This window comes from Leguminivora glycinivorella, chromosome 3, assembly GCF_023078275.1.
Source record: "Leguminivora glycinivorella isolate SPB_JAAS2020 chromosome 3, LegGlyc_1.1, whole genome shotgun sequence".
NCBI lineage: Eukaryota > Metazoa > Arthropoda > Insecta > Lepidoptera > Tortricidae > Leguminivora > Leguminivora glycinivorella.
The window spans coordinates 10,269,507-10,297,186 of record NC_062973.1 but is presented as its reverse complement, the minus strand read 5'-3'; the positions used below and the strand labels follow the sequence as shown (position 1 = coordinate 10,297,186).

Genomic DNA, 27,680 nt, shown 5'->3' with positions numbered 1-27,680 from the left:
CACCTGGACGCTCCTGGGTCCTTGATCTGAAACTTGCAACACTATCTTTAGGGACATAATTTCGACTGTCTTCGAAATTATGGTAAAACGATTATGGTTCGGTAATCAATTCAATAAGTCATAATGTATCGATAGTCGTTATGATTAATTAAATTATTGTCATCGCCTTAATAGATATATTAATATATATCTACTGTTTATATATACTGAGTAATTATATTCAAGATTTTTCAGATGTATATATCATACACATTTACAGAATCTTTAAATACTCAAATGACCTGTCAATAAAATGTCGCGCCTAGTTAATATTTACCATTTGTAACGTAAACATATTATATTACGCAACCATTTAAGACTAATCGCAAGTACATGACTACGGTGTAGGTCTTTATTATTATTTTTTTTTATCCTGTTATTATTATTATTATTTTAGGTGCTAGCTAAGATTGATGCACTAGTATGCCGAAATAGAAAAACTCTTTGTACATATACTATTTAGGTTACAGGTCAACAATAGCGACACCCGTCAGACATTATATATATAATCTCTTTATTTTTTTATATACCGTGTCGTATTAAAAACCAAATACGATATCCAACGTATCTTTATTCGCGCTGATTACAAGCCGCAAGTGGTAAGCAATTAATTTAATTATCAAAAGATCTATTCACACATAAAGCAAGTATATATTTTCTTTTCATGAAGAGCTATCGCGAATTTAAAGACAAAAGATTATTAATGTTTGCTCTCTAGATTTCAAATTGCACATTTTCAATTTATTTCTTTTATCTATGAAAGGGAAACTAGTCGTTAGTAACGATTTTATTTTAAATCTAATAGGTCTCTTCATAACCGATACAAAGTTTAAGTACTTTACTTTTAATATTTTACGAGCTAAACCTGCTAGGTAATAAGTTTTATATGTTATCAATAAAGTCTCTTTTTTTGTTACTTTATTCTTGATCACCTAAGACTATAAAACATGTAAAGAACTGGATACACGTATTACACGTAGCCAAAAGATAAATATGTAATTATTGCTGTACTGTTTTATCCAATCAAAAGTTCCAATAATATACATTCTGATATTAAGGCACAGTCATTTATGTTGTACTTTTATATTAATGTTTCATGTATTTATAAAGGTTGAAATGAAAGTCTTTCACGTTCATCAACGTGCTTAAATGTTATGCACGTATATCCACGCGCTTTGAATCTCGCACGTTCATCCACGCGCTTTAAATCTCGCACGTTCATCCACGCGCTCTAAATCCCGCACGTCCATCCGCGTGCGTCAACCATTTATTCCACAAGATACGATTCATTGTGCAATACCCTAGCTCAAGTCATTATTTTCTACTGGGGCCAAAATACTCGAGTTTACGCGTACATATGACTCTATGACCTACATATGACCGACTCTACATATGACTGACTCTACATATGACTGACTCTACATATGACTGACTCTACATATGACTGACTCTACATATGACTGACTCTACATATGACTGACTCTACATATGACTGACTCTACATATGACTGACTCTACATATGACTGACTCTACATATGACTCTACATATGACTGACTCTACATATGACTGACTCTACATATGACTGACTCTACATATGACTGACTCTACATATGACTGACTCTACATATGACCGACTCTACATATGACCGACTCTACATATGACCGACTCTACATATGACCGACTCTACATATGACCGACTCTACATATGACCGACTCTACATATGACCGACTCTACATATGACCGACTCTACATATGACCGACTCTACATATGACTGACTCTACATATGACTCTACATATGACTCTACATATGACTACATGTGACCATCACCCATGTCATGTCACATGCACCATAATATATAAGCATATCAAGATTGAATCGTTATTCTTAAGAAGCAAACATATATTACTAATAGTCTGAAACATGTCTTAATGATATTTATTCACACCATAGATGTAATTTTTCGATTTCCCATCGAATTATCACCCATGATCACCATGGTAAAATGCGAAGCATTTTATTTTATACGTTACTTTGATTAAATAATTCTGCCATCACTGGCCATTATAAAATAGTATTCATAAATGTGGTAGCATACCGTCAACAATCAAAATGAGATCAATCAGTCCAATTCGTGAAATAAAACGTTGAAAAACAACACATTTCAATTCGTTGAGTTTTAAAACTTTAAAACGCTAAACATTTTTATAACGAGTTATCATAAAATATCTGAAGATGATTAGAGATACACCATACTCTCCATTATTCATACCAGGGGTTGGCAACCTTATTATCAAAGTTGTTTATTTAAATTCAGTACTTAACAGAATTAAACTACCCACAATTGCAAAACTTAAATTTTAACGGTTAATATAATATGTTAAATTCACTATTAAATATGTACTTGCAAATGAACAGGAATCGTTTTTGTTCAAAATCGTACTTAAAGCATTAAATATCAAAATTAAGAACTGCATTATAATTCTCAGTTTGAATTGAGATCAACTTTTCATAAGAATACATAATTTTTACCAATCTTGTGTTACCGGACACGAGGGATTAAATTATTGAAGTACTTTATGAGAACATAATTTTACACAGCGTATTTCATTCAGTATGAATGTTTAATTGTTTAGCTGATCTGTATAACTTGATAAGCTCGAATATGTATAATTATATTATAATAACAGAATACAACAGCAGGACAATTGCCTCGTTGGAATAAATTACACCACTTTTCGGAAACAACATAAAATGGCTCGTGTTTAACAACTCGATGCATCGTTAAATAAAGCAGTCGTTTAATCAGAACTTTATTTCTATTGATAAGATACAAATTTACTTTACTCATAATTCCACGATTTCCTTATGCCAATTAATTTATGAAATTTTACTGTCACAAACTGAATGACGTACCATATGACGGCGCTTATTGTGTATCCAGAATATACTAGTCATATAGTTATCAGATTTATGTGTTTCAATAACTAATGGGCAATGTAATGTTACACACCTTTTGTAAAAAGATTTTTAGGTACAAAAGTAAGTCATCTTTTAAATAAAACAATAATGAGATCTCATCAATTTATACTGCCATGAGGGTAGATTATCAAACCAGTTTCAGAACATGAAGTTTAATTTTAAGAAATAAATATAATACATGTCTCACTTACCAAAGCAATTTAAATGCACGTTTCGTTAAATAAATCCGTTACATTATTTTGACTACTTAAAAAAAAAAACCTTACACTTGTGCGGCGTGGCAAAAATCTTATCGATTCTTGTTTCGTCCAACTTCTGAACTGTAAGTGACATTACCAGGTTGATGATGAAAACTATTACTTGTAACACTTTTACTTTATTCGTTAATTACAAACATAATAACAACCAATTTACAATAAATATTTCAAGACTTCTTCACTGCAACTCGTCTGTACTCGAACTGGCCACCGTCACTGCTTGTCCGCCATTTTTATAACATTCCAACATGGCGGAAACCCAGTGACTACTATTAGTCAATTGATATTCTTTAATACTTTCATCATAAATGACAGTAAGATAAATCAAAATAAGGCATTAATAAATAATTACTCTAACAAATCTATGTCAATAACCACAAAATTAAAATTTTGAAAAAGCCCCCGACCTAGCGATGAAAAAAGCCGGAAAATTCCCGGTTTTTTTCCATTTCACTTGTTTTTTTCAGAAATTTATAGAAAGAAACCGCGAAACTTTCGGCTCGTATTTTTCGGAAAAAAACGATTTCAACCGAAAAAAACGAATTGAAAAAAACCGAATGTAGTTTTCAATTTAAAAATTTCAGTTAAAAAGTATTTACTTGACTTTTTAAAGGTTTTGAAACCTTTACACATTGCTTTTTACTACTGACGGGTATTTGATGGCTGAATTCGCCGAGTATGCAGAGAGCAAAAGAAGGTTTTTGGGCAAATGAAGTTATTTGGCGGCCTGTCATGAACATAACCCCACTGAGTTGGTGGAAAGGGTTATGTTCTACCAAACTGCTGTCAAATATTGCGGTTAGATTGCTCAGTATTCCTCCATCGTCCGCCGCAGCTGAGAGAAATTGGTCATTGTTTGGACGGACACATACCAGAGACAGAAATCGGCTATTGCCAAAGCGTCTTAATCTAGACACGCGGTAGCGTGTCAAGCCAAGTTCAAGTAACAGAACTGGCGAGCAGCACCGTGTGTTATATTACACGAACCATTTGGAGCTACTTTGGACCCCCTAATAACTCAAAAACTATATTACATAAACGTGTCAAATTTGGCTCATATATTGAGAGATGCCAGATAGACATGTGCGCCAAATTTCATAAATACATCTCAAACGGTTATTTAGATAATAACGTCCAAAAATCGTCATTTTTATCATATATATATTATATACCTATAGACATAAATTCTAACCCACTTCCAGATGACTTAGAAAGTTCAAATTTGGCATGGAGACAGGTAATTAGGTGAAAACACAGGAAAAAATCAGAAATCAGTAAATTTTTACCTTTTTCGAAAAGTGATATATTGAGTAAAACCATGTTTAGTTCAACCGGGGTGTACTAGATGGCGCTAGTAGTCCTAGATTGTCCTGTCCAGTAAACTTAGTGAATATTAATAAGCGTTCTCATAGCCTTAAAATACCTACAAAATTAATCTTTATTCGGGCGAATTTGCACCTACAAACGGACTACACCGACCATATGGAAGAAGAAATAACTGAGGTATATGATGAGAGTGACAGTGATTTGAGTGACTAAATAAATACTTATTTTAATAATGTGCTCGTTTTTTTCCTAAAAATCCCGAAAAAAACCGAAAAAAACGAAAATTTCATAAACTCCTGAAAAAAACATTTGATTTTTTCCGGTTTTTTCAACGCTACCGACCGCGACATAGAGTGGACCGATTTTTATGAAACATGGCTAAGAACACTCCCGACTAACTCAGCTTTCGACAAAAAAAACTAAATCGAAATCGGTTCATCCGTTTGGGAGCTACGATACCACAGACAGACACACACACACAGACAGACACGTCAAACTTATAATACCCCGTTGTTTTTGCGTCGGGGGTTAAATATGACACTTAACGCCATCTTCAAGTATAATCGAAAGCTACAAGACATTTTTTTTGTGGCTCCATTTATGTGATGTGTAATGTTTGCTCGTTCTTAGGCGGTCGCATTTTAATACGTATAGGATGGTATGATCTTATATTTAATCTATGATGGTACCAAGATCAAGATCCGGGACGTGACCGGCGCTACAGCGGCTGAAGTGGACATTACTTGTAGACAGTGAGTCATCTGTCGATGGTCCCAGTGAGTTGATTACGTACTGCTCATGGTGTTTGCGTCGCAGTGCGGCTCGCTCATCGGCAAGGGCGGCTCCAAGATCAAGGAGATACGGGACGTGACCAGCGCTACAGCGACTGAAGTGGACATTACTTGTAGACAGTGAGTCATCTGTCGATGGTCCCAGTGAGTTGATTACGTACTGCTCATGGTGTTTGCGTCGCAGTGCGGCTCGCTCATCGGCAAGGGCGGCTCCAAGATCAAGGAGATACGGGACGTGACCAGCGCTACAGCGACTGAAGTGGACATTACTTGTAGACAGTGAGTCATCTGTCGATGGTCCCAGTGAGTTGATTACGTACTGCTCATGGTGTTTGCGTCGCAGTGCGGCTCGCTCATCGGCAAGGGCGGCTCCAAGATCAAGGAGATACGGGACGTGACCAGCGCTACAGCGACTGAAGTGGACATTACTTGTAGACAGTGAGTCATCTGTCGATGGTCCCAGTGAGTTGATTACGTACTGCTCATGGTGTTTGCGTCGCAGTGCGGCTCGCTCATCGGCAAGGGCGGCTCCAAGATCAAGGAGATACGGGACGTGACCGGCGCCAACATACAGGTACTGAAGTGGACGCTACTTTTCGAGCCGGTCCACACACAGCGAGAGGCATGTCGGTAGCTTGGCCGAGGTACAGGTACATTGAACATATGCTGCACGAGCAAATATCCTCGTGACGTCGGTAACTTTTTTAAACTTTTAACTAATTAACTTTTTTGAACGTCATAAATGCGGTCCCGGGTTTCAATTTTTTGCCAATTTGTCTAGAACCCCTTATTCAATTTTGAAAAATGAGGTGTCGATTGAAAGCGTATGACATGCTGATTAAGATTTCTTATATGTGAAAAATATATTTTTGTTAGTTATTTTTTTATTAACAATAATGCAAAAAAATACTTTTTTTTGACTCTCTTTTTTGATTTTTGCGACTAAAAAAGGCAATGAAAACGGCCACTTAGCTAAAAAATATGTTATATAAATCATTTAGCTACATTAATAAGCTATCCGTTACTTTTTAAATTTCTTCAATCGGATAATAAATAATCAAACTACAAGCATATTAACCGCATTCGAGGCACACCGTTTGACACGCGTTCCCATACATTCGGCGTCAAACAAATACACCTCGAGCAAATATTCGTTTCAAGCAAATACAGCTCTAATCATATGCATCGTAGCCTATCAATATTGGTATCATTTCAAAGTACAATTAAAGTCCTTTAAGAAACAATATCTACCATTTTCTTAAAATCAATAATCGCCAGTCTACGGTGGTTACAAAGAAAAAAAGCGGGGATGCGATTTGAGTGGTTCCGTAGGTTTGATACCCTAGACGAGTTTAAAAGGGGAGGTAAAGGTGACATATGGGTTGTTCTCTGGCCTCAAAGCTACACAGAGGGCCAGGGGAGGAAAAACTAGGGCTTAAGTTTAGTTTTAAGTTATTATTTCTTTTATTTGTTGATTTTATTTTGTTTAATTTTTTTGTAATTTTATCAAGAATACACGTTGGTTTCTTTTGCTGAAAATTCCCTTTTTTATGAGAAATGTGATGAATTTCATGGCATTTTCGGATAAAAATTATAGGTAACTTCATTTTAGTAATTTAATGTGTATAACGACCGAAGTCAAATCGTTTTGATTTTTCTATTACTTTTTAATACTGGGTCAAAAAACCGCACCTCTTAGTCGTTTGAGTTCAAGCGGTATTACCCTTAATATTATATAAGTATAAGTATGACTATATGGCCTTATTTGAAAGTTAATTTTAGTCTCTATCAGAAAATGCCATAAAATTTGTCACATTTTTCATAAAAAAGGGAATTTTCAGCAAAAGAAACCCACGTGTATTCTGGGTAAAATTACAAAATAATTAAAAACAATAAAATCAACAAATAAAGGAAAAAATAACTTAAAACTAAACTAAAACCCTAGTTTTTTCCTCCACTAACCCTCCGTGTAGCTTTCAGATGAGAGAACGAGCCATATGTCACCTTTGCCTCCCCTTTTAAACTCATCTAGGGTTGAAACACCTAAGGAAGCACTCAAATCGCATCCCCACTTTTTTCTTTGTAACTACCGTAGATTGGCCATTATTGATTTTAAGCAAATGGTAGACATTGTTTCTTAAAGAACTTTAATTGTACTTTTCAATGATACTAATATTGATAGGTTACGATGAATAAGATTAGAGGTATATCGGCTTGAAACGAATTTTGCGCTAGGTGTAATTTGTTTGACGCCTAATGTATGGGAACGCGTGTCAAGCGGTACTTGCCGCCTACGTGTATGTGCTTGTCGTTTGCTTGTTTATTATCCGATCGAAGAAATTTAAAAAGTAACAGATAGCTTAATAATGTGGCTAAATGATTTATATAACATATTTTTTATCTAAGAGTCCTTTTTATTGCCTTTTTAGTGTGACAAAAGTAAAAAAAGACTGCCAAAAAAAGATATTTTTGCATTATTATTAATAAAAAATTAACTACAAAACTATACTTTTAACGTGATACCAAATCTTAAAGGGCACTGTATTAGCTTTCAAATGACACCTCATTTGACAAAATCGGATAAGGGGTTCTTAGTCAAATTTAAACCCGGGACCGCGATCTTTGTGACGTCATAGTTAACCCCCCCACAGTCTGAGAATGCAACAAGTCATTTTTTCGTACTCAGTAAAGTCTACCGATCACAACGATACCACTTGTCAGCAGTATACTCTCCAGTCACATCAACTTTTTCCGAGACCCTCTGGCCGCTCTACTAAATGTCAATAATCCAAACTTATTTTCATAATTAATAAAACTTAAAATGCTTTGTATATGAGCCAGATTATAGAACGATCATCTCATGACGTGATAGTCTTTCAACGTCGGAAAAAAGGTAAAATAGTGATAATTAATCGCGTTCAACCTGAGAGTCCTTTCATGATACGATCGGTTTAGCACGTCACGTAAAAGACAAGCCTAGGTTCAGAAATAATCAATAAAAAGGCTATTGCTGATCATTGTATTAAATTTTTTTGCGAATTTTCTAAATCACTAACTTATTTGTTTGTATTGACAGGTTGCAAGTGAAATGCTGCCGAACTCGACAGAAAGAGCCGTGACCATCAGCGGGACGTGCGACGCTATCACGCAATGCATTTACCACATTTGCTGTGTCATGTTAGAGGTAAGCCCAGTGTGTCACATATGTACGTAAAGTATAAAATATCTAAATATAAGAAAAAATAATTTGACAGACAGATAGACGGACACTACGGACAGAGTCGCACCATAAGGGTTTGGGGTACCTTTCTGGTACGGAACCCTAAAAATGGAGAAAGATCCGATGTTAACACTGTCGCAACCAAGAATTCGCCTGGTGGGCCTTCGTGAACCTTGCTCAGATGCCGGAGAACCCGCTGGGTCATACAAGTGGGCGATTCCGTACCGTCTGCGTATTTTGAGCAGCGGTGTGGGAAGAATTCGGTAAAAACTGCGATTCCGTACCGTCGCCGTTTTTTAAACAGCGGTGTGAAAAGACACTATTACCTACCTCAAGTGCAAAATTATTTATTTTCGTTAGTCTATTGACTTAAGTTACTAATACCCGTTGTTTTTCTTTCCAGAGTCCGCCTAAAGGTGCCACAATCCCATACAGGCCAAAGCCCAACGTGGCCGGGCCCGTCATCCTAGCGGGAGGCCAGGCCTACACCATCCAAGGGAACTATGCTGTGCCTGCACAAGACGTAAGTCTTTTCCTTCCATATTACTCTAAAAGAGATATCTTATTAAGGTACTGGCGTCTAAGATAGTCACTATAACATTCTTAAGCATTCGCGCTTACTAAATTTCATATTTTTCTAAATATGAACGAGCTTGAATTATGTGTCCACGTTCATTAGCACCATAAACAAAATTGCAAGTTTATATTGACAATGAGAAAAAAAAAATATCAATGGTCCGTTTTAGGCGCCGGTAGCCTGTACTTTACAAAATGTAACATAGAATTTAATTTTCTGATTCAAAATTAGGATAAAGTTAAAATTTGTAAGATTTTTTGTATCATCAGATAGCGCAGATATCTCATAGTACTCGTAACGGTTAATTGGAACCAAAGCGGTTGACATTGATGATTGTAATTTTTAAAATTGTGTTAATGTTTGCTATGGAAGTACAATCAATAGTTATTTCTTAAACTTACCATTGAGTATGTAAATGGATACAAAAACATCGTAGCGGGGGCAAGCGTACAAAAAGCGTGTAGGGGGTTGGATACTGTGAGAAAAGTGCGATATATAGTTTGTTATCGTCGGATGGGCATCGCATATACCGCCGAATGCTCGGCCGCGGTGGGAACCGGCAGGGCCGCCATGTGAGGCCTTAGATAGCGGCCCTGGTTAAGAGTGTGGTGCGCAGGCGGTGTGCGCGCCCGTGTTCCCCCTGCTGGAGGTGAAGCCGCCGCTGGTGGGCGCGCTGCCGCCGCACCACCTGCTGCCCGCGCCCGTCTCCGCGCTGCACGAACACCACCTCGTGAGTCCGCGCCGCACCCGCCTCATAGAGACCTAACGTGTGCCACGATACGCCGAGAGACTGTCCGTACTCCACCAGATTTGGTTCTGATACTGATGAATTCATTCCAGAAACGAGATGATACCTGCCTTCGACCTATACTTAGCGTTGATAACGGATTATAAGATGTCTCACGTCTTATAATTCTACTCGATTAATGGTCATATTACACATCGAAGGCTACAAAATATACGAAACGGTCTCGCATACGAATCATAAAAAAATGTGACGTATTTTTTGTGACCTTCGCTATGAAACATATTTTTGCTAATATCTCTACCCATTGAATGCCGCAAATATTTATATTATCTTGATATGGCACTATTGAAGATTTAAAGTGTGACTGTTTCATCTGCACACTAGATTTAATAACGGTAGTGATCTGAGCGACCAAATCTGGTGGTCGGATTTGACTTCTGAAAATTATACCTACACCTACGAAGCAGATTCATCGTCACAAAGTAATTATAAAGACAATTTAAAACAATTATTTATTATATTTTTTCTTATGGTTCTAAATTGCGACGATGAGCTGCAACACCAGGTGTATCTGCCGCATCTTTTCTAAACCTTGTAGATTGAAACTTGAACTTTCGGAATGCTCGATTGGACGTTTCTTGTGGTAGACCCCTCTCCCGAAACGACTCTCGGCCCAGCATTTTCTAACCTTTTTCTTCACCTTTAGCGTAAGAGTGTAGGAATTATTCTGTACTATTTCTGTATGTACGGTAAAGAAAAATGTTAGCGAATGTACAAATCCGTGTAAATGTGGCATATGACTTTGCGGCGTAATTAGACTCGAAAAGTTCTGATTATAATTGCAAATGTATCTCTATGAGGTTGTGTGATTACGGAGTGACAATGTGATTGGTGCTGCCCCAGAATCCCTTAAATTGGTTTGGATGTGTGGTGTCGAATCCCCTTTAGTTGCAGATTATTAACATTGTAAATACATAGAGTAGACCCCGGTGATGTGGAATGTAGGTATGAATTTTATTTTGCGTTGTAATCTCCCTTACGCTTGTGACTCATGTCGATCCCCTTATCTTAAGTGCACGTTCCAGACGAATGTTACATTTCTTGTTTAGACCCCGTATCCATAAGCGCTGGTCCTTAGAAATAGCTGTATCACATTAATTTATTAAGCACACTGATCGAACGTGACAACGGATCATTTAGAAACAAACACATTTTCAAAGCTTTATCTGTTTGTTTTCTGGCATCGCCGAGGTACCTCGTGCCGAAAACTCACGCACAGTGTATCGTTGCCGATAAGTTTTCGACCACTCCCGTACTTGCACCTCTCCTTATTTTGCCTTTGCCTCTTCCGAATATTGTTTTAATTTTTCTGTTTACTTGCGATATTTACCGTTGATTAACCATGGTATCGCATGGCTAACGTGACTCGTATAGTGTTCATAGTTCAATTTCAGACATTAAATTAACAGGAAGTTTTTAAAGGTGCATTTTATTGGGCAGCACCATTCAAGAACTCGCGAAGTGGATTCATGCTCGTGCTAAGGAAATTCGCAAATTTGTTTTTTTATGAAGTAGTTGTGGATTTGTATTGCGAATTATCTTAGATTAATTTATTGAAGGTTCTCACCCAGGTAACCCTATCCAGCGATCCCATCCCGGCAATGTCAGAGAAGAAAAACAAGCAGCTGGAGCTGAAATGAAAACGTTTTGCTGCAAAATTTTCAAAAAAACTATTACAGCGAGCATTGTAAGAGCCATCAACATCATTTCCATTATTTTGTGTTCACACACTTATCTGTTATGACATAACAGAATTTTTAAGATATGAATGATGATGATGCTGGCTTTCCAGTTCTCGGAATATTCATGAAGTTACGCCTCACTTATTGTCGCTTCAAAGTGTAATGTTTTTAACAGTTTTTGTTAAGATTTCAACATCGCTACATGTTATAATTTATTGATATTAAACTGTATTTTAGCGGATGGATGTTTTTTGGAGCTACACAAGTACATATGCGACGTTCCGCGGGTAAAGGTACCTATGGCGGTAGGCGCTCACGCTCTTTGTACAGCGATGCTATGTGACGTGAGCGTCGACCGCCATAAGGTACCTTCTCTCGTGAAACGTCACATATGTATCTCTACGCCGATCTTCAAATCTAATGAGACCAAGCGAGGGACAAAAAGTGAGGAGCGGCTTCGTGAATAGTTAATTATGATGATTGTGTGAGAGTTGAATAGTCGTGTCGTGTTGTAGATGGGCGGGCTGGCCAAGTCGCCGCTGGCGGGGCTGGCGGCGCTGGGGCTGGGCGGGCTGGCGCCGGGCGGCGCGGGCGGCCTCAACCCGGCAGGTATAGGCAAAAGCACGTATTACCCATTTTTACCTTTTTATTTTTTTATATTATTCCCGAACACTGCGGCTTATAGTTTTGAAGACTTACGTGATGATAAACGATTTAAATTGTTTGTATAACAATAACATCCTTCTGTACAATATACATATTGTGTTCAGTAACTTTATTGAATTACGTGCTCATGAAAATGTCGTTTTCAACTATCTACTATCGCTGTAAGTACCTTAATATTTCTGATTTTTTTTAAATAAAAATCAGGTTCAGATATTAAATTAGTGTGATTATTTCCTTATTCAATATATACCTACAATACCTACATGGTCCGAAACTATAAGCCATAGACTAAATAACTATATTTTTATTAATCGTTAATTTTGATGTCCCTTTTAATTCGTAGCTAGTTTGTAGAGTAGAAAAACTAAAACCCTAACAAGGAACTGACCATAATATACTAAACGGGCATAAGACATCTGACTTTTCATATTGAACTATAATTTTAGTTTATCCAATATTTGGATATCAGACGCTATGTAAAAGTCAGATTTCTTTTTATTTGAGTTTACAGTATGGAATGTACATATGCAAATAATGAAATGTGATTGCAATATGTTTCTAACTAAGTAGTTAGTATTTTTATAACTGACATTACAGGTCAAGTTACTTACATTATTAATCTAAGTCATGAGCAAGTCTACAAGATTTCGGTATTCCCAACAATTTTTTTTTATACCAATTAGTTTCCCATATACATTGGCGCCTATAATGATAACTGAATAATAAAATTCGTTGTATGTTATTCGTAGAAGCGTTGATTGTTGTTTCCCGAACTGCTCTGTTTCACATAATTTTATTCGACAATTGTAGAGAGACATAAAATCACAGTATTGTCTGAAGAGTCTCTAATAGTGATTATACCTTATATACTCATATTGAATAATGTTTCCATACGAAAGCAGCACTGGCAGCGTTGGCGGGCTCGCAGCTGCGCACATCCAACCAGTCGCGCAACCAGCCCGCCACCAACCAGCAGTCGCACGAAATGACCGTGCCCAACGAGCTCATCGGCTGCATCATCGGCAAGGTACTTGCCAACATTCCATAATATAACCTGCGACTTGAAGATCAGTGTGGCATGATGCCAACGGCCGCCTTCTATCAGCGTATTGCTCGCCTTCGGAAAATTCACTTTTTTTTTTTTTAGTATGAATAGGTAGACGTTTGACTTCACATCGTAGATCCTTATACCCAGCCTCCAAACAGCATTCGCACGAGTTGACTGTGCCCGACGAGCTCATCGACAAGGTACTTACCAACATTCCATAATATAACCTGTGACTTGAAGATCAGTGTGGCATGATGCCAACGGCTGCCTTCTATCAGCGCATTGCTCGCCTTCGGAAAATTAACTTTTTTTTTTAGTATGAATAGGTAGACGCTTGATTTCACATCGTAGATCCTTATACCCAGCCTCCAAACCAGCATTCACACGAGTTGACCGTGCCCGACGAGCTCATCGACAAGGTACTTACCAACATTCCATAATATAACCTGTGACTTGAAGATCAGTGTGACACGATGCCAATGGCCGCCTTCTATCGGCGCATTGCTCGCCTTCGGAAGGGTATTCATTTCACATCGTAGATAATTATACCCAGCCTCCAAACAGCATTCGCACGAGTTGACCGTGCCCGACGAGCTCATCGACAAGGTACTTACCAACATTCCATAATATAACCTGTGACTTGAAGATCAGTGTGGCATGATGCCAACGGCCGCCTTCTATCGGCGCATTGCTCGCTCTCGGATGTTTTCTATGTATTTATCTATTTAAGTATGTATATCGTCGCTTAGCACCCATAGTACAAACTTTGCTTAGTTTGGGGCTAAGTTGATCTGTGTAAGGTGTCCCCAATTTTTATTTTTTTTATACTGCTCAACGTCCAAAAGGTGTTCACCTCACACCGTAGATCCTAAACACAAGTGCGTTTTACGAGGAATATCTTACTGCGGACACTCCGAACCCAGGATAGTCGCATGAGACGAGCGTGCCCAATTTACTCATTGGGTGCAATGGGTGCATCATCGGGAAGGTAATACTTCCGATAATCTGATGAGTAATTTAATATACAATGGGATTTAAAAAAAAAAAATCATGTTGGTGACTTGGCGCCAGATGAAACTCGAGTGTCCCAGGGTCTGTGAAGGGCAAAATATTATAAAATAGTAGAAATATTTCTCAAACATACTCATGTTTGAATAATGTTTCAATACCTATGTCACATTTGCAATACCTATATTTTCCCCACAGGGCGGCACCAAGATCGCGGAGATCCGGCAGATCTCGGGCGCCATGATCCGGATATCGAACTGCGAGGAGCGCGAAGGCGGCAGCACGGACCGCACCATCACCATCTCCGGCAACCCCGACTCCGTGGCGCTGGCTCAGTATCTCATCAACATGAGGTAAGGCGGCGAGCTCACGAGGCCCAGCGCTTGGCCGAAGATCTTTGTCGAACGGGTTTTCCTCGAAGGTTTTATTAGATTTGTCAGTACCGTCTATGTTATCTGTGGATGATCAAAGAAGTGTGCAGTGACTCTTTCGCGTCTACATTTTTATTACCAAATAATCGGTGATTGTATAAGGGCCACTTGCACCAACTAGGGTTAAGCCAACTAACACCGGGTTAACCGCTAACACGGGGTTAAACTAATAATTTGTGTTGCACCATTAAAGTTTAGGGTTTAACTCTGGGTTAAATTGTTAAATATTTAACCCGCCGACGACGCAGGGTTAAATCGCTAACTCTGGGTTAGTACTAGTAAAATGGCGCACAATTTGGAAATTTCTTTGACGTGTTGTCGGAGAGAACAAATAAATATGATCAACGACTTATTATTATTTTCTGATATTAACGACTTATTATTATTATTGCTGATCTACTGTTTACCGATGTTGTTGCACGCTGGCATGGGTCTGCACACGATTCTCACATTTGGGATAATAGTAATCAACGCAGACATTTTCTTCAAGGAACATATGGAAATTACTGTCTGCTTGGTGATTCGGGATATGCACAAACGCCATTTATGATGACACCTCTCGGAAATGTGACATCTCCTAGTCAATCTCTATATAACGAGTCACAGACCAGAACTAGGAATGTTATCGAGCGTACCTTTGGTATTTGGAAGCGAAGATTTCCTATTGTTAGCAGAGGTATTCAAGTCCATTTAAGCAGAGTACCGGGAATAATCATCGCTACATGTGTGTTGCATAATATTGCTCGTCTGCAAAATGATCTTGAACCACCTGTTGACCCAGAATATCCTCCAATATTGGACAATACATCAGATGAGATTGCAGTGGTGCCTAACAATAGATCGGGTGTAAATACAGCAGGACAGAACGCTCGTCAGGTACTGATTGAGCAACATTTTGGGAGATTAGCTTAATCAAGTTAAAGTTATTAAATAACGGTCTATCGTTGCAATTATAATAAGGCCTTATGTAAGAACTTTCAGGGTGTAATTTCGATTTTCGATGCGCTTATTAAATCTAACATTCAATGGTAGATTTGGTAAGCTCATAGAGTATTACATTACAACGAGTAGTACTTGGAACATTCAAATAAAACAAATGTCAATCAAAACAAATATTTTTTTTATTTCAATAATAATTTGAAATGACCTTCCCGAGCGGGGTTCAATGTCTCTATAGTTCGAGTTCCCACACGTTGGGGCGATACACGGCTATGCGCGCCAACCTGACGTCAGAACGGCGTGAGGCTTTATAGCAATTGACAAAGTGGGACGTTTTCCCGTGCACAGTCACATATTGATCATATAGGTATGAAAGTTGGGCGATTAGAGATTAATATTGCCTCATTTTTTCATTAAATATATATCTCCTCTTCATTTCCTCCATCTCCATTTCTCTAAGTTTATCATTATGTAAGTATTTTTTTTTGCATCTTCTGCCTCCATTTCTCTCAATGTCTGGGGTTATGTTCTGCTTGTTTTTGTTGCTCATCTAATTGACTCCTAACCAACTCCTTTTGCAGCTCCAGTAACTCAACTTTTTCTGCAGCAAGTAGTTTAAATTTGTCAGCTACAGTCTGTTTATTTTGAGCATCTGGTTTCCGTTTTCCTGAAATAAATAAATATATACTATAGGACAAATAAATTAGGTAGCCTCACCTCCGGATCCATTAAGATTGACTAAGCTGGCCAGCTGGAGGTGATTCAATTAACGGCCTTATTATTTTTAATTAAAATTTTGATAATATTACTACTTTCATAAAGATAGGGTAATTCGCCAGTAACTGGCCACCTATTAATAACTAGCCACCTTTAGGTACGTCGCAAAAATGAATTCTGTTTATAAGTGAATAGAACTCATTTTAGTAAGAGGCGGCCAGTTATTGAAAGGGTGGCTAGTAGACAAATCTAGTAACTGGCCATTTTTTGCTTATACTAAATTGAGTTCTCTTCATCTTTAAATAGGATTCATTTTAGTATTAAGCGGCCAGTAACTAAAATGTGGCTAGTTATTGGGTTTTTACTTAATATATACTAAAATGAACTTTGTTAACATATAAATAGAAATCATTTTTAGTGGCCAGTTACTAAAATTGGCTAGTTACTGAAGATTTACCCTACATTTGATTTCCTACAATCACATTAACTCTACTACTAGAGTACTAACTTTAGTGCCTATATATTATATTATAAAGACAAACAATACTCACGAGTCAATAAATGGTGTGGCTTTTTCTTCAAATTCGCTCTGTCATTAGTAAAATATGTCTCATCCTGGCAATCAACTTGATCTGGATTCTCTTGAATAACCGGATCAGTTATTGTAGAAGCTGAAATACATATTAATATTTTAATGTTGTTTGAAATACTATCTAAAAATGAAAAATTAGTAATTTGCAAGCTAACCAATTCTAAATTAAATTCAAGATACTAACCACAATAATATTAGAGAAAAACAATACTCACAAGTCAATAAATTGTGTGTTTTTTTCTTAGTATTTGTTTTGTCATTAGCAAAATATGTCTCGTTCTGGCAATCATAATTATCTTCAGTTTCTTGCATATAGGAATCCAATAATGTAGAATCTGAAATATTAGTATTGAAATGTTGTTTGAAATACCATCAACAATTCAAACCAAATAATTAAAATTAATGGATTTGATTTGTATGTTTTATGTATAGAGTCAGATGCAGACATGGTAAGACTGGGCCGGAAGGATCCGGTTGCTTTCCATGGGCCTGGCTTGTGGGGCTTGCATAAAAACGCCACAAGCCAGGCCCGTGGGGATCTACACAAGTTGAGGCCCAGCTGGCAAACACAACCTCATCTATACTTGTAAGGACAGTTTTGCTCCAGGTAGCACAAAACCGAGGCGAGTGGCAAAGATTGGAGGAGGCTTACACCCAAAGAGTAGAGAAAGGCTAAGAAGAGAAGAAAGAGAGAAGTAAAATTTTACCTGATCTCATGTTCTGAAGTTCTATTGGTGGTACATTTTGGGTTGCCATAAGACTGCGGTCTCCGTCATAAATTGTGTAAACACCGGTTCAGCAAGGTCCATTACCGGTCCAGCAAGGACTTTGACTTTTTCCAAAACCGGATCATTTTCAATGTTAGGTGGTGGCCCACCTCCTATTAAATAATCACACATTAATAATGATAATAAAATATTTGTAATTGGTCATTTATTGAGAGACAATTTATTGTAAGCCCTTTCATTCTGTGTTGTTCAATATGTATCCAAATAATAATATTAATAGACTTAAAAGAAATAAAGAGATTAATAATAAAATAGTTTTCAAGGCAGCTTGTGATGAAATGAGCTGTGACATCATTAGTACCTACTCCAGAAATGAAAGTCAGTGAGGCTCCTTTTTTCTGACTTGATTCCACAACATACCTACCTGTACCCATAATATTTCTTTTCAAATTTGTATCACTTTTTCTTGCTTCTTTCTTTAATGCTGCGAACACGAAGTTTCGCTAGCACCTGTATTTGCAGCAACTTTGCCCCAGTCACTACCATACTCTTCAAGGTTTAGCACCAAAGTGGCGCTATCCACTGTAAACAAAAAAGAAACCGTTTTAAATAGGCAATACAATATTACAACTCTAAATTTAATGCATCGTGATGCGACCTATTTTAAGTTGTTTAGCAACCGCGATAATAGGTAGTAGTAAGAGCTCACATAGTTAAATTTAGAGTTCATACCTGGAATACCCATCTTCTTGTCAGAGGCAGTCTTTTTTGCCTTTTTCTTCAGGTTTTTATACGTTTGCTGAAGGCTTTCTAACGTTCGACTAGAACCGGTCGTGGAAGAATTGTATTCCCTCATGACCTCTTGCCAAGCCTTTTGTTTAAGAAGGAGTTGTGCTCCGTCCGTTTTCTTATTTTCAATTACTTGTTTATGTTTTTCCACCGTACTACACAAAAGTAGAAAATCACTTTTTGTGAAGTTCGGAGCACGCACACGTGGCTTTTTATCGTTGTCCATTTTACGCTCTTCTTTCAAGACACAAACTGTGAAAACAGGCAGGAGTGCAACCGTTCGTCATCAGAGCTGATAAAAACAAAACAGTAAAGTAAACAGTACACAGCAGCGGCATCTCATGACACAAATATAATACGCCTAGACGAAATATCATGCCGTGTTGCTTTAAAGAAAGATAGTATTACGCCCCATGTTGTGGCGTAAAAGAGATAGACATACATTTCCATTCATCATTCGTTCTTTAATATTTGGCTGGTTTATAGAACGGATTGAAAAAGTAATAATGTTGCCTGCTTAAAATAAAAAAACTGTCGGGTTAGCTAACCCTAAGTTAGTTTTCAATGGTGCAACAAAAGATCGGGGTTAAAATTTTAACGAGTTAATCCCGGGTTTATTAACCCACTATTTATTTAGTTAACCCCTTGTTCCGTGCAAGTGGCCCTAACAAAGGTTATTTTATGAGAAAAAGCGTGCTCTTCAAATTGATGCTATCCTTTGCGTAGGCTTTTATTTTGTGGCACCTGACTGTCAAACATCTTTCTTCGACGAGGATTGCCGCATAATGTATTTTTTTATTATTTAATGTAGCTATCAATCAAACTTGTCACCTATTCGTTGTTACAGCTTTTATTTAGCTCGCAGGTACTACTTAAGCTTTCAAAATCAAAATGATTGTCCAATCACAGTTACTGCATTTTTCTTTCCAAAACATACAAGTTCAGAGTTTCTTTCAAAGCTATATTAATAAGTAACTCAAACTTATATAAAACCTTCGGCGAAATTCATATTCGATCAAAAGTTTAGTAGGTCAAACGAGGGTACACACACAACACACACTTGCCTTATCCTCTGCCTACCAAATGACTTACCTCTCCGTTTTGAGTCACGCCCGGCCCCTGAGAATCAATTATTTTAACATCCCACAATTATCCTCTGATTTATCTTTACCTTTTGACGGGTCGGCTCGATTTCTGAACTATAAAGTTCGATGTAATTTCGGTGAATCGTTATTGTGTGCGTAGGGTTAGGTTGGTGATAAGATTTGCAGTTTATTGTATATTTCTTTAAAAAATAGAAACTCGTTGACATGTTTTGTTAGATGTAAGCAATTATAGTAGTTAGGTATAACTAAATAACTAAACTTCCGATATCTTAATTCAATAAACTCGATAACTAGTAAAAATCCTTACATTTCTGCAAACTTATAAAAGAGATCGCCGTCTCGCTGAGAATTACGACCAAAAGTTTTGTCGCAATTTTCAAGCGTCATGAATAAATATGAATGTCTCGTCAGTTCAAAGGCGCCATTGAAGCCGTGGCGTTTAGCAATACAAATTTGACACGAATGATGGAACGATTAAAAGTCGAAATCGAGGGATATTTAAATGACTTTAAACTTTTTTCCTAATTACTTTTTTATTATTTCAACTAGCGACCGGCTCCGGCTTCGCACGGGTACTATACCTACATGTAAACCTTGCGTAGTTTTAAAGATTTAAGCATACATAGGGACATAGGGACAGAGAAAGCGACTTTGTTTTATACTATGTAGTGATTAGGGTAGGATAGGGTTGGTATTGCGGAAGTATATACATAAATCAATTATATTCATACATAATAATGTAAATAAAATAAAACCGCTTTGCACGTCCAATGTTATTGTACATTATTTTCTCTCCATCTTTTGAAACTGAAATTTCAAGTATGTAAATAAATAGTCTAGTTGCAGAAACACTATGAGATCGTTCGTCTTATCGGTAGGCTCTTCAAGGGCGTAAAACTAACCTGACCTCACGCAACCCTAACCTTTCACCCCGCCGTCGAGCCGGCCCCGCTGGTCGCCTAACCCTTTACAAGTCCTGTCCCGCTCCCGCAGTGTGGAGCTTCAGAAGGCGAATCTAGAGGGCTCCAGCAGCGGCGCCGCGGCCGGCTCCAGCCCGCTCGCCTCCGCCATCCCGCTGGCGCAGCTGCTCACCAAGACCGGCGCGCTCGGCGCGCTCAACTCGCTGTCCGCGCTCGGCGGCCTCACCGACCTGCTGGCCGGCTCCGCGCCGCAGCCCGTGCAGACCACCGGCGTGCACCGCTCGCACAAGCCCTTCAACCGCCGCAGCGACGACGAGACCCCCACCAAGACCTCCAAAGAGCGGAACAAATACAACCCCTATTAGATACGTGCGAGCTCGGTCTGGGTCTCGTCGTTACTCGGCACGCTAGGGTTAGGACGTTCGGCTGACGCGATTAGATGTCCGATGTGTAGTCGTTCGATTTTAAACTTAGTTTTTCGCTGTCGGATTGTAGGTTTATATTTATTTATCAGCGTCGCAGATTGTTAATTCAAAATGAAACATAAATCTGATGCTGATAAGCTATGCATAAACTTCGAGATGCAAAATGACATGTAATTCATTCATAAAGTGAACATGCGATATTGCAGCTGTACATTTTGTTAAATGTAAAGAAAACTCAGCTTAAAATCGAATGGACCTTACTTTCGACGTTTCGTGGTCGATTTGATAGGACAAGATGAAATTGACGACCTGTTTCTTAAATCACTCCAACTTCTGACGTAACCGATGTTACGGGAACTGACAAAATCATCGTGTGTGTGTGGATTGAGTGAGCACCTTCCGAAAATAAAAAAAAATATGCTGATCATTTAGTAAAAGTTCTAAAACAATTGTAAAACGAATCTCTGAATTTGTAAAAAGATAAATCAAAAGATACAGCCATTAACATGTGCTCACTCAGTTCTCACAAACTACCAACGAAAACAGTGAATATATTCATTTAACATATAATATTTATATACTAACATTTAGTAAAAAATAGGCCAACCTACCTCTATAAATATTAGATCACCTAGTGACGTATTAAATTTTTTACAAATAGTTTCTTATGCTCACTCAATCCACACACTTTTGAAAAGCCGAATTTTGATGAAAAACATAAGATTTAGACCGCTATTATATGTGTATAGTTTAGTAAAAGTGAAATGGGAATTTGTAAAATACAAAACGAACCACTAACGTGTCAGGTTTTTTTATAATAAATTTTTGTAAGTGCTCACTCAGTCCACACGTTTTGAGAAAGTTAAAAATGTAAATATCTTACGATTTGTAGCACCTAAGACACTCGAAAGTACTTCAACATTTAGTAAAAATTTTTACTAAATATCCACCATCTAATATTTTATATTCGTTGTCTGGTTTTAAAGATATTCAGACATAACTTTTCTCATACAAATGTATCAAGTAGGGTGACTACACTATGTCGGCTCCTGATTTTCCCCACCTTCCCATTGTCATATTGAGATTGGGGAGTTTCGTTCGTTCAATTTTGATAATATTAAACTAATACCATATTAATTATCCATCTGCAAACTGTTTTTAGGTTATGTTCTTGGCCTAGTGATGATGTGTATTGTGTAATTTTTATCGACGTCAGGATAATAACCATATCGACATGCATGCATTAAAAAGGACATGAATGATAATTGGTAAGAAACAAAGAATATAATACTTCACTAGTAAGAAACAGAACCTGGTAATCTAATCGCGCTAACAGATGAGCGTACCGGATTTGTAAGTGGGAGCGAGAAATAGTTATTCTTTTCTCGCTCCCACTTACAAATCCGGTGAACTATTATCAAAATTGAACGAAACTCCCCAATCTCAATATGACAATGGGAAGGTGGGGTAAATCAGGAGCCGACATAGTGTGGTCACCCTACTTGATACATTTGTATGAGAAAAGTTATGTCTGAATATCTTTAAAACCAGACAACGAATATAAAATATTAGATGGTGGATATTTAGTAAAAATTTTTACTAAATGTTGAAGTACTTTCGAGTGTCTTAGGTGCTACAAATCGTAAGATATTTACATTTTTAACTTTCTCAAAACGTGTGGACTGAGTGAGCACTTACAAAAATTTATTATAAAAAAACCTGACACGTTAGTGGTTTGTTTTGTATTTTACAAATTCCCATTTCACTTTTACTAAACTATACACATATAATAGCGGTCTAAATCTTATGTTTTTCATCAAAATTCGGCTTTTCAAAAGTGTGTGGATTGAGTGAGCATAAGAAACTATTTGTAAAAAATTTAATACGTCACTAGGTGATCTAATATTTATAGAGGTAGGTTGGCCTATTTTTTACTAAATGTTAGTATATAAATATTATATGTTAAATGAATATATTCACTGTTTTCGTTGGTAGTTTGTGAGAACTGAGTGAGCACATGTTAATGGCTGTATCTTTTGATTTATCTTTTTACAAATTCAGAGATTCGTTTTACAATTGTTTTAGAACTTTTACTAAATGATCAGCATATTTTTTTTTATTTTCGGAAGGTGCTCACTCAATCCACACACACACAAATCATCAATCATTTGAGAACACATCATTATTTAATTTATCTAAAAGAACTACGATGTTCGCCATGATGTATAGAAAATGTGTATAAAATCGGACTTGCCGAAACTAAATTCCAGAAATCATTATACGAGTAGGCTAAGACGTCAAAATAATTTATACGTCACGTAAGTTGACTAACGGAGTTTAATCATGTAATTATAATTAATTGACGACGACTGACATTCATGAAATTAACAATGGATGCGTTTCTTTACGATACAATTCGTATTTTTTGCTTGTAAGTTTATTTAGTTTAACGTTTTAGGCTTCGTAGTTATAAGAAAGGATTGTCTAATACTATTGCAGTCAAAGAATGGATAATTTATTAGAAAGTAAAAAAAATATTTTACACCATACATTGAAATCTAAAATCACTTTCACCTATAAATATCCTAAACCCTTACATTGTGTCAACGTTTTTCTAAGTAATGTCTGCCATAGTATTGCATAATCTTGATAAGCTTGTTTTAAACCAAAATATACAGTTGCATTTAAGGAATAAAAATGTGGTTGTAAAGTAATTGGCAAACGTTCTTAGTTTATTAAAGATCCACTTCTGGATTAAAAGTCCCCATAGGGTACAAATGGGGTTGTCTAGTCGAGTGATCATTTGATTATTTTCTTATGAAAAAGGCTTATTTTATCAAAATTTTATAAAAGTGCATCGCGTTAAAACACTAAACAGTCATTGCTAGTGATTTATTTACAAAAGGGTCCATAATATATGTGCCAGGAATTCATTAGAAATTAAAATGTGTTGTCAAGAAAGGGCACCTCTGCTATAAAAGGAGTAAAGATTCAAGATGAGAAGTCTTCTTTACCCTTTAATTTCCCGACTTACATTTACTATCTGAAAACGTCATTAATTGTTAACATTTCATCCGCCACATTAATGTGCATAATAATTACAAGTTTCCATGTTCAAAATGTATTAAGTATAATGATGTTTATCAATATTCCTATAATTTATTGTCGTACACACATATTTAAGAAAGTAAAACAATTTTCAAAAGCGGTGTTTTGACGTCAGTTAATTAAAAAAAACATGAGCGGAAACGGTTAGAATATGCCGCAACAGTTGGTATTGGTAAATATTTATCATAATATAAAAGTGCTAAATCTCTGTATACTGCCTCGGTAAACAATTAATCGTATTGTAATTATGATGACTATCGATAACTAGGGATCGTGACAATAGTAGAAAATACATAGATGCTTAAATTATAATTATTCTATTTGGAATACAATGCTTCGCGTATGAAAGATTGTACATATTTCTATTCGAATAAATACAGGGTGTCTAGCAAAATCATCAAACTATACTTCAGAATTACTCGCTTTTAGATCTTCGACTAATTACAATGTCAGATAGATTATAAACATTTCTGTAAAGCAATAAAGTTATTTGGGAAGTATTTTTGATGGTCATTGTATTGTAAAGTTGTTTAAAACACGAAATCGTACTGTTTCATTTTAGAATACAAAGCGTTTGGCTCGTTTGTTCGGTATTTGTAGAGTTAGAAGATTTGTAGGTATATTGTGTCGTGTTACTGACTTTTCACATTTTAAACGTTGCCATTCGAAGGTAAAGTAATCTCGGGAATATCAAAGCGCTTTGCCAATTTCAACAGCGTTACAATTACAGTCAGAGACTTTACCTCGTCGCATATTTGTTCATTTTTACTCGACTATCTACTGTAAAATAAGTGATTTACGTTAGATCAGTTTTATTTGTGCCGATTATTCCATCGTAACGTCAAAACTGTTCAGACTATACTCGAAATGAAATAAAATCAATTAATTCAAAAGGTGCCCGTGTGCCCGTGTCGTGTCGTTCGCAGATATATATCACAGATAGTTCTAGTACCGATTGGTATGAGGTGTTCAGCTCAGATCGATTCACAGGAGCTAGCACGAACGGAATGAATAAATGAACATATTTACGTGTGTGTATCACATTAACCAATAAAATGGTGGCTCTGAATGTATAGCGATACGCTGTCACTCGTTCAATGAAAGTTTCGTTCATTCCATTCGTCTTCGCTTTCGTGAATCAACCTATATAAAAGAGATGGCAAAGCGCTTTTTGTTTGGTTTTGATGTATATTCAGATGTCATTTAATTTGAATTTGTAATGTAATGTTTAACTTTCAAAAGCATTGTAGTTAGTGCTACTTCTGCGAAGTTTGTCTCTATTAGTACTTGCACAGTAGGTGTAGATGTTGTGTATTTGTACCAGTGGGCGAGGTGAAGGCAAACAGATCGCCTAGCAACAGCAGTTTGCCTTTGCGCTGCCTTTCATTAGTTAGTGCAAAATTAAAATCGAGGTCCAATGGAGTGTTTGTACGGTACTTGTAATTCCGCCGCCGCGATCAGTTTTATTTGTAATGATAAATCATGTTAATTTTAAGGCACTTAATTAACGTTTTTCATATCGTTTCAGGAATTATATTACTCGCTAGAATCGTTAAGTAAAAGTGTATTGTTACAAGTACATATTTAATAAAATTAATAATAATGTACGTTAGTTTCCTTTCCCTTTATCTACGCAGTTATCTTATGAAGCGCAGGTAAAGTCTCAAATGAACCGATCTAAAGCCTCCTATTCAAGAACCCAGCCACTTTCCTGCCTACCCAGGCACCACAATCCCGTGTAACCGAAACCGCCGATCGCCCACGAGTACCTCTCCTCAGCTCACTGGATCCGATGTCCCGGTAAGATGTTTCCTTTACATTTTAATTTACGTCCTAGAATATCCAGTCACATCGGGGTTACATCATGGCATGTTTATAATTTTTGGAAATTCGAATTTCTTTGCCCTGATATTTGTTTCCTCTTGTTCCATTTCCAAGCGATCCATAATTTGTCACATTCATTCTAGCAATCATCTGTTTAATGTAATAATCTGATTCTTCTAATGTACATTTTCTTAAACGTAGGATTCGTGTAGTTCTGGAGTTGTATTTTGTATTCTGTACACTGTTGGTTGAAGCAAGTCAATGAATTTAGTTGTTATAGTGTGTGTGCGAAGAGGGCTCGCTAAAGGCGTCGTGGTGTGTTGCAGGATCACGATGGAGACGGCGGGGCTGCCGCTGCCCGGCTACCACTACATCGCGCCGAACCACATCGTGAAGGCGCCGATCCATTGAGCGGGGCTCCTCGGCCAGGCGTCCGTCGCGTGCAAGCTCCACGCCGACCGCGCGTACTACCTCCAGCCGCAGTACGGGACACTGGCTCCGATATACTTCTTCAAGTGAGTGCGAAGACCAAACGGAATCTCGAAAACGAGAGGGGAAGCAATTGGCAAAACTAGATACCTAGCTGAACGTATGTTTACATTTGTTACGAGTTTATAAGTATTTTAGATATTCTTATATTTATTCTCCACTGTATTTAATTGATTGTTCGGAGAGGTCGGTCAAGTAATCGATTAAGAAAGGTCGGCGTGATTTTGGCAGCCAAAAATGTAAGCGACTGACGTTAAAATTGTGAGTAATCCGTGAGCAGCGACGACGACACAAAGCACTTATTTTATAGCGACGATTGGTATTTTTGTTTGAACTTCACTTGGGCTCGCTGGTCACGGATTATTAATTTATTATTATAATAACAATGTATGCAACAGGATTTAGCTAAGCTGATCGAATTTACTATGGAGTTAAGCGGTCGAGTAATTGAATTATCTGTTGAATTTGATTTTGTTATGATCAGTACTGACCACAAATAAATAAAATGTTCAAAGTACGTATAGTCGAGCGTCGGCGTAAAGTAGGCGTAGAGCGTTATCGACCTCGGACCCGCTGACGTAGCGTAGCGTTAGATTAGCGAACAGAGTGAGAGGGTTAAAGACAATATTTGTACATAAATAATCGTAATGACCTGGAAATTAGGTATTACAGTAACTGTTGCGCCGCTCGGCCGCGGCGGCGGCGGCGGCGCGGCGATACGAAACCGATGGGATCAAATCCTTTAAGAAACTTACATTAAAAGCGGAGATAGGGGAGAAGGAACATTCAGTGCATCATGTAGAGTCGTCTTCGATTACAATCAGACGTTAGGTTTATAAAAATAGAGTTGTTAAATGTGATAGTCTTCTAATTTATTTAACATTTGAATTCTAAGATCTCTGAAACACACGAGTGATGTGTGCATCGGCTACCCGAAAATTTAAGTCGAATAAATAATATTGGTCTAGGGATCAAAGCCAAAGATTGTTAAAGTTTGTTTAACATTAATATTGTTGTGGATTTATGATAAATTATTCTGAGAGTATGTAGTTAATGTTTAAAGTGTAACGTATAAAAGTTAATTTGAATTATTTTATCACCCTCTCCAGACTGCTCATCGTATTTAGTCCTAGATCAATATAGATAGTCCTGTGGTAATCGACATATTTCCAAAAAAAAGTAAAAAAAAAGCTTAGGATAATTTA

General features: G+C 37.2%; 2 protein-coding genes across 16 annotated transcripts in view; one reads left to right on the top strand and one right to left on the bottom strand.

The window, feature by feature from the left end:
* The window catches only part of LOC125242692 (poly(rC)-binding protein 3), a 333,013-nt gene extending 306,485 nt beyond the window's left edge, over positions 1–26,528 (top strand). For 3 of the 15 annotated variants that reach the window (XM_048151568.1, XM_048151567.1, XM_048151569.1), the window contains 7 exons: positions 8,475–8,582; positions 9,022–9,141; positions 9,812–9,925; positions 12,201–12,306; positions 13,251–13,378; positions 14,606–14,760; positions 20,703–21,419. In XM_048151568.1, coding sequence (XP_048007525.1) covers positions 8,475–8,582; positions 9,022–9,141; positions 9,812–9,925; positions 12,201–12,306; positions 13,251–13,378; positions 14,606–14,760; positions 20,703–20,994 — 1,023 coding nt within the window. In that variant the 3' untranslated portion in view covers positions 20,995–21,419. Of the gene's footprint in view, positions 1–5,879; positions 5,973–8,474; positions 8,583–9,021; positions 9,142–9,811; positions 9,926–12,200; positions 12,307–13,250; positions 13,379–14,605; positions 14,761–20,702; positions 21,420–26,312 lie in introns of those variants that run through there. The other 12 variants (XM_048151579.1, XM_048151578.1, XM_048151572.1 and 9 more) reach the window with 12 other exon arrangements.
* On the bottom strand, positions 17,974–19,193 carry LOC125242693. Its single transcript, XM_048151583.1, has 2 exons — positions 18,547–19,193; positions 17,974–18,396 (listed from the first exon to the last, which is right to left on the bottom strand). The coding sequence occupies exons 1-2, from the start codon at positions 18,827–18,829 to the stop codon at positions 18,293–18,295; spliced, it is 387 nt and encodes a 128-aa protein (XP_048007540.1). The 5' UTR covers positions 18,830–19,193; the 3' UTR covers positions 17,974–18,292.
* Positions 26,529–27,680: the final 1,152 nt, after the last annotated feature.